The 16,150-nt window shown below is 41.8% G+C and overlaps 1 protein-coding gene across 1 annotated transcript; it reads right to left on the reverse strand.

Moving 5' to 3' along the window:
* Positions 1-1,280: 1,280 nt before the first annotated feature.
* Positions 1,281-9,459, reverse strand: LOC135308292 (histidine-rich glycoprotein-like). The gene is made up of 3 exons (XM_064433232.1): positions 9,328-9,459; positions 3,127-3,176; positions 1,281-1,730 (listed from the first exon to the last, which is right to left on the reverse strand). The coding sequence occupies exons 2-3, from the start codon at positions 3,130-3,132 to the stop codon at positions 1,281-1,283; spliced, it is 456 nt and encodes a 151-aa protein (XP_064289302.1). The 5' UTR covers positions 3,133-3,176; positions 9,328-9,459.
* Positions 9,460-16,150: the final 6,691 nt, after the last annotated feature.

The following is a 16,150-nucleotide window of genomic DNA, read 5'->3' on the forward strand; positions in this document are numbered from 1 at the left end:
TGGCTACATGGAATTACAGATTTTGAATTTTTTTTTAATATATATATATATATATATATAAAAAAACCCTATACTAAATTCTAAAACAAACCTTCAAGTTTTAGAGCACTTCCACTGGAAACACTCTGGACTAGAATTCAGCTTCGCTGGGGGTAAAAATGAGCAATTATGGTAAACAGGAACCAAAGTAGCTGAGAAGGATGGAGGTTTGCCATTTTCATGTTTGAGATGAATGTTTTTGCAGTGTTTACATGCACCTGGCGGAACTCTTCCCGTGTGCTCGTTCAATCCATATGCTTACAAAAGAAATGTGGATCATGTAAATTCACAGTTATCACAGCCTTTAAAGTGTCTAAGAACTTGTGTGACCAATGCTCGGAGGTGCCCCCTGGTAGGTGGGCACCCTCCATTGCTACGGAATAATTACTGCATCTTAACGAGTTTGCTTACCTGAAATAGCAGAGCAGCTCTAATACTGATTACGTATGATATCTCGTGTGAATAAAATAAGGATTTATACAAAGCAGTATTGGACTATAACATTTAAATGCTATGTTACTTGGCACATTTAGTAATGATTGCTTAGAAATCTTAACAAGTCCAGGGGACTTGTGATGAAAATACTGAAATGTTTGAAATTGGTTTCTAACGTTTAATGGTTTTGGTCTACTTTCATATGCTATTCATCTATTATACTGTCCTATCAAGTAAGTGGAATTCCTTGTAAAGTCTATATTGCTAGTTTTGTGGACTGAAAAAATTTCTTTCCAAGCACAAATGTTAACTATACAGTATATATATATATATATATATATATTTATATGTATATATTTATATTATATAAAGTTTACTTACGTACTTTCATCAACCATATCAGGTCTACTTATTTTTTTTGCCCATTGAGAGTAAAAGAGCAAGAATGCAACACTTGGTTCTGTCTGACTTTTTTCCCTGTTTTTTTTCCATAGGCTAGCTTTTCATTATGTGTGTAAAATTGTCCAGGGGTTTGGTGTAAAAGATAGCTTTCCTCAGATTCAGCAAGCAGCACGTTGTCAAGGCAAGTTTGGAAATAAGAACTAACCAGATGGTGGTGAACATCTATCCAGTAGATAAGTAAAACCAGTATGGCCTGGGCTAACTGGAATTATTTTATTTAGTAACAGCAAGCCTTTAAGCTCATTAAACGGCCTGGGTAAAAACTGACGGTGTGATTTTGTTGCTTCCTCTAAGTGCCTTTGCAGCTGGGTTTGGAACTAGAGTCACGAGGAGGGTCTTTAGGCCTAGACTATGGTGCTGATGCCGCTGTGTTTGGGCTTGGTGCTGGCGGCGGCGGGCGGCGGGGGCGGCCCGTGGTGGTGCGGGCCGTGGTGCGGGCCGTGGTGCGGGGCGTGCGGCAGGTAGGGGCCGTGCCCGTGGCCGTGCCCGTGCTGGTGGTACTGGTGCAGGTGCGGGTGCGGGGGCGGGCGGTAGTGGTGGTGGTGGTGGTGGTAGGGCGGCGGGTTCTGGTGGCAGAACTGCGCGTGGTGCGGGTGCGGCGCGGCGGCCGCGCCCTCCGCGTGGTGCGGGGTCTGCGCGGCCGCGTGGCTCTGCGAGGGGGGCTTGCCCCTCTTGCTACCGAACAGGGACCCTAGGAGTGAGGAGGAGTTGGGCATAGTCTGGTGAGGGCGAGATGGACACTCTCGGGTTGATGTAGCTCTTCGGCGCATGTGAGGACTGCTAATGATGGACCCCTAAAAAGAAATTAATAGAAAATAAAAATTAAAAAAAAAATATCTTGAAATGTTCGGAAAGGGAAAAAAAAATTAAAAAAAAAAAGAAAAAGTTCACACTGACCCACAAACTCCTCCTTTAGGGTTAACATGGGTGGATTATGTTAGAGAGCTCTAGGGGAAATTTTATCTCCACCTTCCCTAAGTGGCCAGTGGGGCACTCATGCCCTTCTTAGAGGATGTTAAGCATTGGGTGATTTTCTCTCAATATTTTGACATAAAGTGATATGACTTCAAATTAAAAAAAAAAAAGTCACGGAAATGTAACATGATATAAGACCTACAAGTGTGTTTTTAAAGGAAAAATACATTTTAAAATACTGCAAAAAATACCATACTTGCTTTTTTACCACAAAAAAAAGCGCTAGATTAAATGCAACCTAAATAGTTAAACATACAGCAGCAAATATTACAGTTACAGCTCAGATTTTAAAATGGTATTTAAATATTTATTTATAGCAGTTTTCCACTACTATATATGACAGTGCTGCTTCTCAGGCCTACCTCTGCATTTTGTGTTAAATGGAACCATACCATTTTTGCCACTAACATTTCTATGTGCTTATATTTTTCTGACCTATGGTCCAACATTCTCTATTATTTAGCCTGGAATTTAGTTGCTGAAGTTGAGGGTTTGTATTTTTAAAGAGTTATGGGACACAAGAGTAGTTAGGCAAAGTATGCTAGATTTAAACTGTAATCTACCTAAAGCAAACACAAAAAAAAAAAAAAGAAAAAAGAAAAAAGAAAAAAAGAAGAAAAAATCTGCAAGCTGAATTCAGAGACATGAACAGTATATATAAATGGTTTGAAGATGAATGAAATCTCATGAAATCCACATTGAATTCACCTATCTGAATAATTTTTTTTGTCCTCCCATGCCCTATCTGTGCAATTCCATGGTGTCATGACTGCATACATTTAGCAATTGAACTCGAAAATAAGCAATGGGGATGGTTGAGCATGACAGTCAATAGCTGTAGCTAAATATCAAACAGCAAGAACAGTGTACTTGGTAACAAAGAGCAAGGTGGGCTTTTAAGCTGGGACCAGACTGAAATGGTGGCAAAAGGACACATCATATCCATTTAACCATGCTGGCAGGAACAAAGGGAACAAGGTTAGCTCAAACCAAAAATGGCATTGCTCTAAAACAAGCTGTCAGTGCTTTGTAAGCTGGAAGAATACAGAGTGAATAGCCTAGGCATGCATTTTACTCGTGGCAGGCAGGTTATATATATGTGTATATATATATATGTTAGAAGAAAAAAGAGCAAAAAAATATGTATGTATATAAAAGAAAGGTTTGAAATGCACATCATCACATCCAGCTAGACATCAGGAACTTCCTACTTACTTCCATATTGCTGTCTAGCGATCCTGCACTGCTGCGTCGCCCACGCTTGCCTGCCCAGGACATGCAACAGCAGAGATTAGAGACTGCGACACGACCGGCGCCAGGAGCCGCGGCCCCACAGCCCCACAGCTTCAGGGCCAGCAGGGACAGCAACTCCCTGCACCTGCCTGCGTTTCTAGGGGATCAGTGGAAATTTGGAGAGCTGCTGGTGCTGGGATCGGCTCACACGAGCGGGGGGTGATTATTTTGTTGGTAATTTGCACAACTTTTGAAGTAGAGGTGTTTGGGCAGCTGGGTTTAGTGCTGCGCTTGTGATGCTGAGCAGCAATGATTTTAAAGGGTTTGGTTTACTGGAAGCTAATCGGCCATGGAGGTTTTTTTTTCTTTAAATATTGAGATATAATTGTGGGGTGGCATTAACTTAAATGCAAAATTTAACGTTGAAATATTCTGAACTTCAGTGTGGGGCACTGTGAGGGCCATCGGTTTTATCAATTAATCCGTTTTATCACTTCATCGGTTTTATCATTTTATCGAATTTATAATTTCAATTTCAGCTTTGAACCTCAGTGGATTTCATACAATATTCTTTCATGAGGTTTAAAAAAAAACTAAACTTAATTTTTGATCAGTAAATCTGGAATCTGTCTTGACATTATGGCTAGATTTTGTTTGTTTAGCTGTGCAGTGCTTTATCTTTAAGCATGTTGGATTTGTACTCCAACAGTCTCAAACTGCAAAAACTTTTGCCTAAACCCACACGTGAAACTCCAGACAGTTTGCCTAAAGAGCCAGAAGACCTCAGTGGCTGGATAGGACACAGGATCTCAGATTTTCTTTCTCACTTCACAGCAGAGAAAATAGCATCTGGCTGCAGTGGAAATAGAGATTTTTAGAAGCTAACTTGTGGAGCTTTGCTTTGCAAAGTTTCAGAATACTTTCCTGGCAGGGTGCAGAAACAAAGCTGAGCTTTGAGGAGCCCTCCTGGTGCTCAGAGCTTCCCTAAAATCTGCAGGGCTTTCGAAACCAAAGCTTTCTCAGCACTCTCTCCTTGTTTTCCTGCAAGGCCAAATATCAGTCTCCACCCTGCATTGGCTGCATTCAGAGTTTTCTACACGGAGAGGTAGTTTTGGCAGAGAATGTGAGGATTTCAGCATCACTTAACCAATTAATGATGTACCCTCATCACAGACACCCCAAAAGCACCTGTGATCAGAACTAAAGAGCAGTGGAACTGCTCATAGGGCAATTCAGACTAGCCAAAGGATCAGGATGACCAAAAACTACCACCTGCTGGATTTATAAGCATAGTATTGACCTGGTTGGTCACAGAACACTGCCCTGAAACAAGTTTCTTGTAAGAGCTACAGTTCCAGGCTACTGGAACATTCTCCCCTCTTAAAAAGAGTTGCTCCCCAGTACAACCCCTCTGCAGTGACATTAAATTGAGGGGAAGGCGTTTGTGGTCAAGGTGTTGTGTTTGACTTGAGAAATTCATTGGGATTTGGAACAATTTCCCTGGATGGGCTCTTTGTCAAAAGCTCACTGCTTCATCTCCTGCTGCAGTTTTAGCCTCAGCCAAACTCTACTATCTTATGAGTCCCCCAAGAAAAACTGGGTTTGTTCATCCCTTATGTTGACTCCTAGTCAGGTTTGATATTTTGCTGCTCTGATAACGGGATTAGTACTGATTAACACTCCAACCCCTCTTGCTTGCTGATGCAAACACACTGCGGCAGCCATCTCGGAACTTAGCAGTCAGGGTTGCAAATAAGACTGAGAGCTGACACGGGGCATTAAACGTGGCCAAAAATGAAGGAAAACACAACAATCCAATGCCTTTTGCATATGGCAGGAGTCACAGTCTGATCAAATAACCACGGACACAGTAAATACGGACAGAGAGCGACAGATGGAATTTTGCTCAGAATAACTCCAGGGCAAAGTAGTACTTGCAAAGCCAAGAACAAAGAGAAAAATCCACTTTAAATGCCTGTAATTTCCCTCAGATAGGCACTACTGCCGTACAGAGGCTTAGTTCTTTTTCTTAAAAACAAATTGATCCCGATTCTGTGCTGACATGCAGTGTGGTGGGTTTACTCAGTAAATCCCCTGGAGCATTCCCCCTGCCAATGTGTGTTTATTCCAGACTGTTCCCTGGTCTTTGGGATAGCATCCCATCGCAGAAATGCCTCCCTGGAGCTCCAGCCTTCACATGCATCTCAGGGAAATTCTAAACTAGAACTGCACCCAAGCATGTACTGGCAGGATAATTAGTAGCTGTGGTACAAAGCAAGGTGGTATTTATCAAATCTGAAGATTAGTTTTGCTTAATATATTAAGCTTACTTTAATATTTTAAGGCTGTTAGAGTGGACTTTAATTTATAAAAATAAATTTTCAATTAATTTAACCTTATCTGTTAGATATGAATATTCCTTGCAAGAAATATCTTGAACTTACACAAGTGTATGCCTCATATATGAACATGCACTATATAGGGCCAAGAACATTTCAAATTTATAGTAGAGATATGAAGTGATTACAAGATTTTTACAAACTTAACCATGCCAAAAGAATATTGAGCTTCATTAATAAAGGCCACTGCACCTTGCAGAATGGATGTGTGCAGGACACATCACAGGATGTGTGGTGATCTCACAGTTTAGGCTACAGATCAGCTCAGTACATGGAAATATTTCTCACTCCTGCTCTGTAGTTCTTGAAACTCTTCTGGGCCAGTGAGATAACTGATAGCTAAAGACTATCAATGATTTGATATTATGATTTAGTATTATGATTTGGCTTTGAGTGTCTTGGGGGAGAAAGCTTGGAAAAAAGTTTTAAGTTAAATTACTCTCTCCAATGACTGGAGAGACCACTTTTGAGGGGGAAAGTACTGTTTGCCACCTTTACATTTTCAGCTTGTTTCTGTGTGAAACAGGTACAATCTTAAGATTTCACACTGAAACAGAACTATTTTAATCCTGGAAATACCTTTGGTTTTGTTTTGATTTTGCAGTAATCTTTTTTGGCCTGTGGCTGTTTTAGACAAGCCCAGCTCTCAGTAACAGGAACCACTGCACCACCCTCACCTGGTCAGTACTACCTGGCTGTGCCAGTTGTGGAGTACTGGGGCAAACAAGAAAACTGCAATTTTTAAACCAGTTCAGTGTGTAAATACTACTCCCACCTTACAGATTAGTGATGTGGGAATAAAGTTTGAATTCCTCTGTAAACTCAATGTAAAAGCACTGGGTCCCCCAGCAATTCAAAGTGGCTGGAATTCAAATTGAAGAACCTAAAATCAGTGCAATGGGACTGTTTCTGGGAGAAACAGAATGGGAAACACAGCCAGTCCAACTCTTTCTGCTCTGCTTTAGTGACCAAATCATTCTTCCTGTGGAACAGTGGCCATGAGGGGACATCATACTTTTCCCATCTTTCTGTAAACTCATAAAACTCATCTTTAGATTCATTAAAATTTGCCTGGCTCTAATATTTTTGTATAAATTAAGAATTTCAAGGTCTGGAAAAAATAAATTCAGTTCTTCCAGCTCAAGAATGTGCAATAAAAATTATACATTTATCTTTAGAGAAAAATAAAGCCCTAAATATTTTTGATATATTCGCATCTTGGAACACTTGGATGTCACATTCTGTTTTATATTCCATGGAAAGAACTGTCAAGGCACAAGGAACAACAGCATCTCCCAGTGAAGAGATCCTCAGCACATCCTTCCCACAGCTGGGAGTTGAGCTGCTGTGGCCAAGGCATGGAAACACTCTCAGGAAAGGATACCTGATGGACACATCCTGCTTTTCTGTGCATGCCCAGCCTAGGAGGCAGAATCAGTCAGGGTATTTGCTAGATCTCAGAAGCTGCTGAATTGTCACTCAGAGAAATTTAGTAATTTCCACAGCCTCCATTTACTGGGATGTCTGGGGGACAGCAATGGATTTTTTTCCTAAATAGTTCTGTCAAGTACCTGTGCAGCCAAATGCTGTTCAGTCACATTTCCCTTCACTGAATAAACAGTTAAAATTTTGAGTTTGCAATGTTCACTGGACATTTACCTGCCTTCCTGCATAAATATGAAATCAGGCCATTTTCTCTTGTTTGTTAGATTTATTTTTGATTCAAGGTAGAAAGGTCTCTCTAAAAATCTACTTTCCTACAGGCCCACACACTCCTGTTCCTCCTCCTTGTTCATCCTGTGCTTCATCCACAGAAGGATTTGAGGGAACCTAACTCAGGCCTGTTTTAGAGAAGCAATTTAATATGGGATAATCACTGAGGGGCAGTATCTTCCTAACTGAAAGAGATTTCTTTGCTTTTCTGTGGATCACTTCTCCCACATTAAAAATAAAATTAGCCTCACATGCAAGCTATTCCCTGAGAGAAGGCAGAATGATATGGATCATCTCCCTTAAGTCATTCCACCAAATAACAAAGCAAATAACAGGCTGGTTGTTTCTCAAGTCAGTTGCACTGCACAAGACCAAACAGAAGCTCTCCATAATTCTCAGTTATTTCAGGTTAAAATTAAGTTTAGTTGGGTTTAACAAACTCATTGATAAACCCTGCAGTCCGTGAGTGATTTCTACTTTTTGTCATGGAAAAAGGTTATTTTCAGTAAGAAGCATGCCAGTTGTAGGCATGCCCTGTGAAATGTGTTTGTGATTACAAATGTTGGTTTGTTGAATTAAACCCATAATATGAATTCAAATACATGGCAGTGTTTGAAAGAGAGGGATGAGTAATTCTAATGGAATGAAAAAATTAATCAGAAATCACATTTAGGGGTACAGATACCCACTGAACTCACATATTAACAATATGGTAGTTCTCATTCTAATGAAATAAAACCAAAACAACAGAAAAAGATGAAGTATCTTCAAATCTGAGAGATAAGAGTGGTGAAGACTAGGGCTTGATCTAAAATCCGCTGGAGCCAAGCAAGCACCAATAGTCAACTTCAGCCTGATTTTGGATCAAGGGCCTAAGTCTTTTTAATGAAGCACATGGAGATGTGAGTATGAAAGCCTAAACAGAGAAGAAAAGAATTGAAAGAGCTCACTCTCTACATATTTGTATGCACATACATATACCCACAAAACACAGGCTATCATTTCAGTTTACAACAATTTTATTTATTGCAGCATAGCTAATGTCTCCTCTTTAGTTAAAAAAAAAGGAAATAGGTAAGTAGTGTCTACTACCAAAGATATACAGAATATTGAAATTATGACTACACTGGACATCATCACTGCAATTGAAAGAACAAAGCAGAGTATGCAACACAGCCTATGAACTAAAAACCAAATAACTAAAAAAAATAGAGTTGCTACTATCTATGGAAGTACTTTCTGAATAGTGGACATGGTGTTCAGATAAGAGTTCTTGTCAGTGACAGGAATCTTTAACACTGAAAGATTACATGGCTATGCCAGGTGTGAGGCAAACCATCAAATAAAAACATGCCCAACTTCCCCTGGCTTGCTTTGGCTAACAAATTGTATCACCACTGCTTTCCAGTCTTTAACCAGTTAATAAAACTTAAGACACATCAGTGGCTTTGTGGGTTATCAGCATCCTTGTCCAATAGGGCTTCTTTGGTTCTGTTGCAAAGAGTACTTCACAACAACCTCTTTTTGCAAGAATTAGGAACTGTGTCTGAGTTACAGAACCAGAAAAGAGCATCAGGGGCACACTGGTGTTACACAGCTCTAGAGAGAATTTAGTAGGGCTTCACTCAGTTTCATTCATCGAGGTGGTGACACAGGTACACTTGAGCACAGAGTACACAGAAAGCGCTCGTCACACAGAGACCAGGAGCTTTCCTTCCCTTTCCAGGCCTAGTCTATGAGGGGGAAAAAGCAAAGGCAATGAAAAAAAAAAGAAAGGAAACCCAAGTGAATTGCTCCTAGCACAAGTCAGTCACTTCTGTTTTATTAAAAACTTACAATTTTTCCTCTGTCTTCACTGTCCTTTAAAAGTTTCTATAGCAATCTACAACGGCTTTAATACTTTCAAACAGCAGCTGCTTAACAGAACAAAGGTAAAAAAAAAACCCCAAAACAAACAGAAATTAACCACGAGCCGAGGAGGGGGGAGTAAGGAGCTACTTGGAAGTGTAAGATTCCACCACTGCTATTTGTGGAGGCATGCAGCGAGCCGGGGAGGAGAGGCAGCTCTTACCTGCTTCGGACAGGTCGCGCAGGGAGGAGCTGAGCGCGCTCCGCTTCAGCCCCTCGCCGCCGGCGTAGCTGTCGTCCAGGCACGCCCGGGGCAGGGTCCCGTTCCCGGAGTCCTTCTTCAGGCTGGAGCACTGCAACATGCTGGGACGCACCACCCCCTTCTGCTTCTCCAGCTCGGCTGCAACACACACGGGGGCTTTTACAGGGGTGTTTGTGGGCATGAAACAACCCAGAACGTCCCACAGGGAGTTTCACCCCTCTACCCACAGCTGGATTTCTCTTTTGGGAAAATGGGATAAAATTTCATCTTCAGACACTCACGGGACTACCAGCAAAATGTATCGGTTTGGACCATGACTTCCTTACTGACCACAGGAATTGCAACCCGGAAATGAAGAAAAATTCAATGAAGCTTATTGGAAGAGCCATCATTGGGAATTTCAGTGTGAGGTAAATTGCCCTTAAAATTCCTGCTGTAATTTGTGATACAAATCACAGAGCCAGCTCTCCTCTGTCCACATTATCCCTAAAATTCTTACAGGAATTTATAGTACAAATCACGGATCCATCTTTCTTCTCCACATTATCCCTAAAAATTCCTGCAGTAATTTATACTACAAATCACAGACCCAGCTCTCTTCTGTCCAAATTATCCCTAAAATTCTTCCTGTAATTTATGCTACAAATCACAGACCCAGCTCTCCTCTGCCCATTGTTATTTGCAGCTTGTCCAAGATGAATTCCACTGCAGCTACACTGCAGTAAATAGTAGTCAATGAACTCAGCCGGGGCTTAAGGCATTATTGGCTTTTTCCTTCTTCTCAAGATAAAGTCACAGAAAAACCCACATTATTTTGAACTTTTACAGAGTTCTAATGTGTTATACTCTTATACTTTTTATTAATGGTAATTTTTAATTTCAAATTTAAATTTTCCAAGGGTAATATTACTTTTTATTATTTTGATTAGCTGGAAAATGCTCCATTATATGTATCCTTTGTACTTACACTCTATTCTGTGCTTTTCCATTTCTTGAACTTCTGCAATTGATTCCCTCAAATCATCTGTAAACTTCTTCCTGTCCTGAGGATTTGGTGCATTGAAATTTATGAGTACTTTGATATCTGCTCCTGGAACAGCTGACGTGAGCAGAATGCCATTGGGATAATCTGGAAGAAAAAGGCAAGAAAAACTAAGCTCTGATTAATACAATTACTTTTCTTTTAATAAAAATACCCACAAAACCGGAAAGCTTTTAGTAATATTACCACAGAGGATACAAAGTCAGAGAAATAAAAGTCTGACAGCATAAAATTAGAATAAAAATCCCTAAGGTACATTGGAACAGCCTAACTGTCAAATACTGAACAAATACTGAGAGATATCTTTATGTAGCTGCTGCCCTTAAGGCACAATATGCAATATATATCAAAAACAGTAGGGGAAAAAAAAATCTAAGGGGATATTTTTTTTTCATGGAACAGATCCCATGATCACCTTATCCACTTGTGACCAAAGTTTTGCTGAGTGTAAAGGCTACTTGAAGACATTTCAAATGCTACAAATTATCTTTTACTTTTAACTCACCATTTGCGGGTGAGTTGACACACAAACAGGTACAGATTTAGTATTTCCTATTGGATTGTTCTCCCTGTACATGCTACTTTCCTTTTTTTCTTTAAAATGAAATTAAAAGTATCTGTGAAATCACATACTGAAGAAGTAAAAGGACTGATTTGGTTTTTTCACCCTTCTTTTGACCCATATTATGGACTTTTAATAAAAGGCAGATGTTTCAGGAAACTGTCTTTGCCTCTTTTCTAGGTGTACTTCTGAAGTTTTAACAGCTGGTCAAAAATACCTCCTGGTTGAGACAGAATGTTCATTTACAGAAAGATACTCAGAATGAAAATATGTTCTGTGTTGAGAGCTTTGTAACAAGCTAGCTCCGAGCTAAAGCTCACAGTGAGATTAATTTGACCAAGATAGAAAATGAGGGGAGTTGCCTTCCAATTAAACTGTGTCCTTGGCCCGCGGATGAAGTAATGCACCGAGCAGGTGGTGGAGAAAAACAGCCTGGGAAAGTAATAAGTAGTTATACCAAAATAGCACGTAAATAGCTGATAGCTAGTTAGCCAATGGTGAGCTGGGATTTTGCACTATGCATGAGCTAATTAAAAGGTGTATAATAATCGGTAATTCGGGAATAAAGACGAGACTTGTCGATCATCATATGGTGAGCAAGTCTTCCTTCTCCATCAAATGGTGACCCCGACGTCGACGACTACGGACAGACACGGCTGCCACGGATGGGGAAGTAGGAGCGGGTCCTTCTGAAGCAAGGGGGAGGACGGCAAACGACCACTGCGGGTCGCGGCCCTAGGAGCTATAAATATAGTCCTAGCCTACGTGCTGCCGAAGTCTGTAAGCCTTGCAACAGCGCTGATTAGAAATGGAAAGGCAAGCAGCATATGATTTATTTATTTGCTTTTTAAAAAAGCGGCAGATTAAAGACATGGACTTGCAGAGGGAGCTCCCACAGTTGTTAGATTACGGGTACGCTACAGGGTTGTTTTTCAACCCCCATACGGTCCATGAGCTAACAGAGTGGCGTAAGTTCGGGACCAGGAGGGCGGTTACGCGCACCGCGGGACAGCCCGGGGCAGACGCGGAGGCGAAAACGCGTATGCCGGCGGCGCTCCCGGTGACGCAGCGGCGGAATGGACCGAGCGCTGCGGAGGCGGCGTACTCGGTGCCGGCGGCGGTTACGCGCACCGCGGGTCCAGTGACACGCGCGGTGACAAAAACTCGCACGGCAGCTGTCCGTGGGGAAAGCGCACAGATCGTGAGGGAAGTGCCGGCCAGGGCCAAGCCGGCCAAAGCGAGACGCGGCAGCCGAATAGGTGCTAGCGGCAGCGGACGCGCACCAGTAACGCGAAACCCGAAAGCTGGAGCTAGGAGGGCTTTTTCACTTTTTGCAAGCGCACAAAAGCACCAGCGGTGTGGGACATTCTCCCGCTGGCTGCGGGTGTTGGCGCAGAGCCAGGGGGAACCAGCCCGAGCAGAGATCCAGGCCGAGCGGAGCCCAAAGGAGATCGGGGCTGCGCGGGTCCGGGCGAGAGCGTTCCTTTCCGCACCCCCGGGATAGCACAGACTGAGGCTGTGCCGGAGCACACAGGAGACGGGCGCGGGCAGACATTCCTCAAAGCACCGCCCTGTCACAGCTGCCTAGCAACCACAGCAGACAGCCCATCGCAGAAATTCAAACAAGTGTCTGAGAAAAAACAGGTCAGGAATTTCCTTCAAGATCAGGATAGAAAACTTCTGAAAATTCACACAGTGCTTCATCCAGATGTTATACGGGGCATTTCACCCAACTGTTCCACAGACTTTACAGTTTGTTTACCAGTTTTTTTTGTAAATGTGTTTGCTTTTCTAAAAGTGATTGAGTATTTGGGTTTGATGGCTTTGAGTTTGATGACTTCATTTCCTTTCCCTTGCCTGAGGCAAGAACAACCTTTTAGGGGGGCAGAGTCTAAGTAAACTTCCTAGTTTCTGTTTGGACTACATATGAGAAGATTTAAACTGTAATATTTCTGTATACTATGGGCTTTATAGTCTTTGCTTTCTTCTATTCATTAAGAGATGGCATTAGATAAATGGATGTAAATGTGCTAATTATTTTGACTATCCTTAATTTAAGTGAAATTATTTGTGTTTAAGATTATCTGTCATCTTTTTCAGTTTTGTTTTAAAATATCTATCCAAGATTCAAAGTTTTAAGAATTATTGATATTAAGTTTATAATCTTTGTTATTTTTAGTTTTTGTAAGTAATGCTGATAGATAGTGACTGTTGTTAATACTAGATGAATACTTTGGGAAGGTTGTCTTAACCCCTTCAAGCACTTCTTGTTAAGGAGTTTTCAGATTTTTGTGATAAGAATTATTATTAAGATATTGTTGCAGTATTTACAGCCAGCTTTCATGTGTTTTTCTATTTTTTTGTGTGATCACCTACAAGACACGTGTCTCTTCAGGATCCTGTCTTTTTATTTCCTAACTATTTTGATGTTTCTGAGGGTTTTTATCCAAATTGCCAGTTTTGTAGTTCTTTTAATTATTATTACAGAAATACTCCAGCAGAGAATTCAAGAAGTTTGCTGTGTTTGGAAAATCTCTGTCTTGACAGAAACTTCAGAAGGATTCAATTATTTGCTGGTTTGATTGGTTTGTAACCCTAAGGTTTCTTGTTTATAACAGTTGTTTTTAAAAGCCCTGTTTAAAAAATGTGTTAAGTGACACTCACCAATTAGAGTTTGGGCTCTGGCCAAGCTCTAGCTCTATTTGGATGGAGTGACTGACAATCAACCCAGATGTTTTCTGCATCAAAAAGTATTCAAGTCCTTTTGACTTGGCAATTTGACCATCTATGACAGCTGAGCCATTTTCAGAGGTGATTTGGAGAAACATGAATCCGGACATGGTTTCTCCAATTCTCTGTCATTTTAAGGTTTGTCAGCTGTTGCAGACTCTGGGATAAGAGTTCAGTGTTACAGTGTTTAGTAATTTTTTTATTTTGTATGTGTTGTTGACTGTGTGTATTATCTAAATTAATTCCTAATTACTTTTATTTTAACATTTCTTTATGTAACATTGCAAAATGAAACCAGGACCCATTTTTCACCTCCAAGATTTTGAGAAGATTCTTCAGTCCTGCAGGGATGTGGGATTTGTTTCTGTTTTAACAGGTGCCCTGTCTCAGCTTGAAAAGAAAACGGGGGAGCTCAGGGTATTGGAGTGGCTCTCTCCACCGCTACAGCAACAGAAAACTGTGAGACTGAAAATTGAAATGATTGCATCCCTCATAAAGAAAGGACGTTTTAGGGCAATCCAAGTTACAGGAGCAGAGCCTTCCACAATACGATTGCCCATTATAAAGGACACGCTTGACTGGTATTTGGTGAACTCTGGGGAGCTCCAGGAAGCCCTTTTAGGAGCTGGAGCTGTCGTGGAGACTGGGAAAATGCATCCTAGTCCCCTCCAGTGGATGACAGAATGGGACTGGATAACAAAGCCCATTCGGAGTCTGTCACCATTAAGGGGGGCTATCACGGCCTTTACGGACGCTGGTAAAAAGTCCAGGAGAGCAGCCGTGACATGGAAACAGCAAAGACAGTGGTGACAACATTTGTTAGATGCAGATGCCAGGGACAGTCTACAGACATTGGAACTTTTAGCTGTAGTATGGGCAATGATGAATTTAAAAGGTCCTTTGAATATTGTGACTGACTCCCTTTATGTAGCAGGAGTAGCTGCCAGGGTACTATACTGGGGGAGGGGATATCTTTGTGTTTCCTCTCCAACAGGACCCTTGTGGATCCCCGCGAAGTGGACTCGAGCTGATGTTCAGGACCATTGCGGCCTTGTCACCGGAGGACAAAGAGAGGGTGCACAACAAACTGACGCTGATATTGCGGCCCTATTTGCAACGCCTCCAGCCCTACTCTAACGACGCGCGATGTGCCTGTGTTCATCTTCCTGACGATTGGATCGAGTGGTGTCAGGACCTTACAGTAGAAGTAAAAGCCCCTCAATCACAGCCATGCTTGGACTGTGGGGACAATAAATGTGCTGCATGGATCGTGCTAGACTGTGGAGGCTGTAATAAGGTGTTTTGGTTGGAGCAATCGACCGTTCGGCAGAACTGGTGCCCAAGCTGCCGATTCTCCTGGAACTTGCAGAACTCGTGGCAGCGAGCACTAAGGGATTTTACAGGGCTTGATTTGAGAGGATCGTTAGACTTGTATGAAGCCCCGGAGCAAATTATTTTGGCATATGTTACTTGGCAACTTAAGACCTTGTGTGAGCGAGTAGAAAAGCAAGCGCGTACTCACATAATAGCTTCGCGCTGTCGAAAGCTTGTGCCCCTCACACAGACATCCACTGTAGGACCGATTAAAAAAGACTGTGGGGTTGAGGAGGCACTAGACGACTGCATCAAGCAACTTAAGTCCTGTTCTCTTCGCTCCAGAGGGACTGCCAAATAGGGCAACCCACATTCTGGAGCAAGCTGAAACAGGTAGTAGTAGCTACACTTTTACCTGGAGGGGCAGCTAATAAGGCCATGAATTTGGCCAAGCAATTAGGCTGCTGGGCCAAAGACGAGCTGAACGCCACCTCCCAGGTAGTGGACATGCTGTCTCAAGATGTACAAAGTGTAAATCATGCAGTATTGCAGAATAGAGCAGCAATCGATTTCTTATTATTAGCTCAAGGCCATGGTTGTGAAGAATTTGAGAGTATGTGTTCTATGAATTTATTGGATCATTCTGTATCAATACATGCAAAAATTAAAGAGCTCCAGAAAGGGTTACATGCCCTGAAAGAGGATGATGGATTGGGATCAGAAGGATGGTTAAAGAGCCTGGGACTGGGCCCTTGGCTGAGAACAATGATCATGTATGCTATAGGGATATTAGGTGTGATAGTATTGTTAATGCTTGTATTACCATGCTTGCTTAATTGCATACAAAGAATGGTGAGTCAGACGATAGAAAAGGCTTGGAAAACAACACTTCTAGCCCAAAAAGAAAACGGGGGAAATGTTGAGAGCTTTGTAACAAGCTGGCTCCGAGCTAAAGCTCACAGTGAGATTAATTTGACCAAGATAGAAAATGAGGGGAGTTGCCATTCTAATTAAACTGTGTCCTTGGCCCACGGATGAAGTAATGCACAGACACAGGTGGTGGAGCGGGATAGCCTGGGAAAGTGGTGATAGTTATACCAAAAACAGCGCGTAGTTAGCTGATAGCTAGTTAGCCA

Source organism: Passer domesticus, chromosome 9 (assembly GCF_036417665.1).
Source record: "Passer domesticus isolate bPasDom1 chromosome 9, bPasDom1.hap1, whole genome shotgun sequence".
NCBI lineage: Eukaryota > Metazoa > Chordata > Aves > Passeriformes > Passeridae > Passer > Passer domesticus.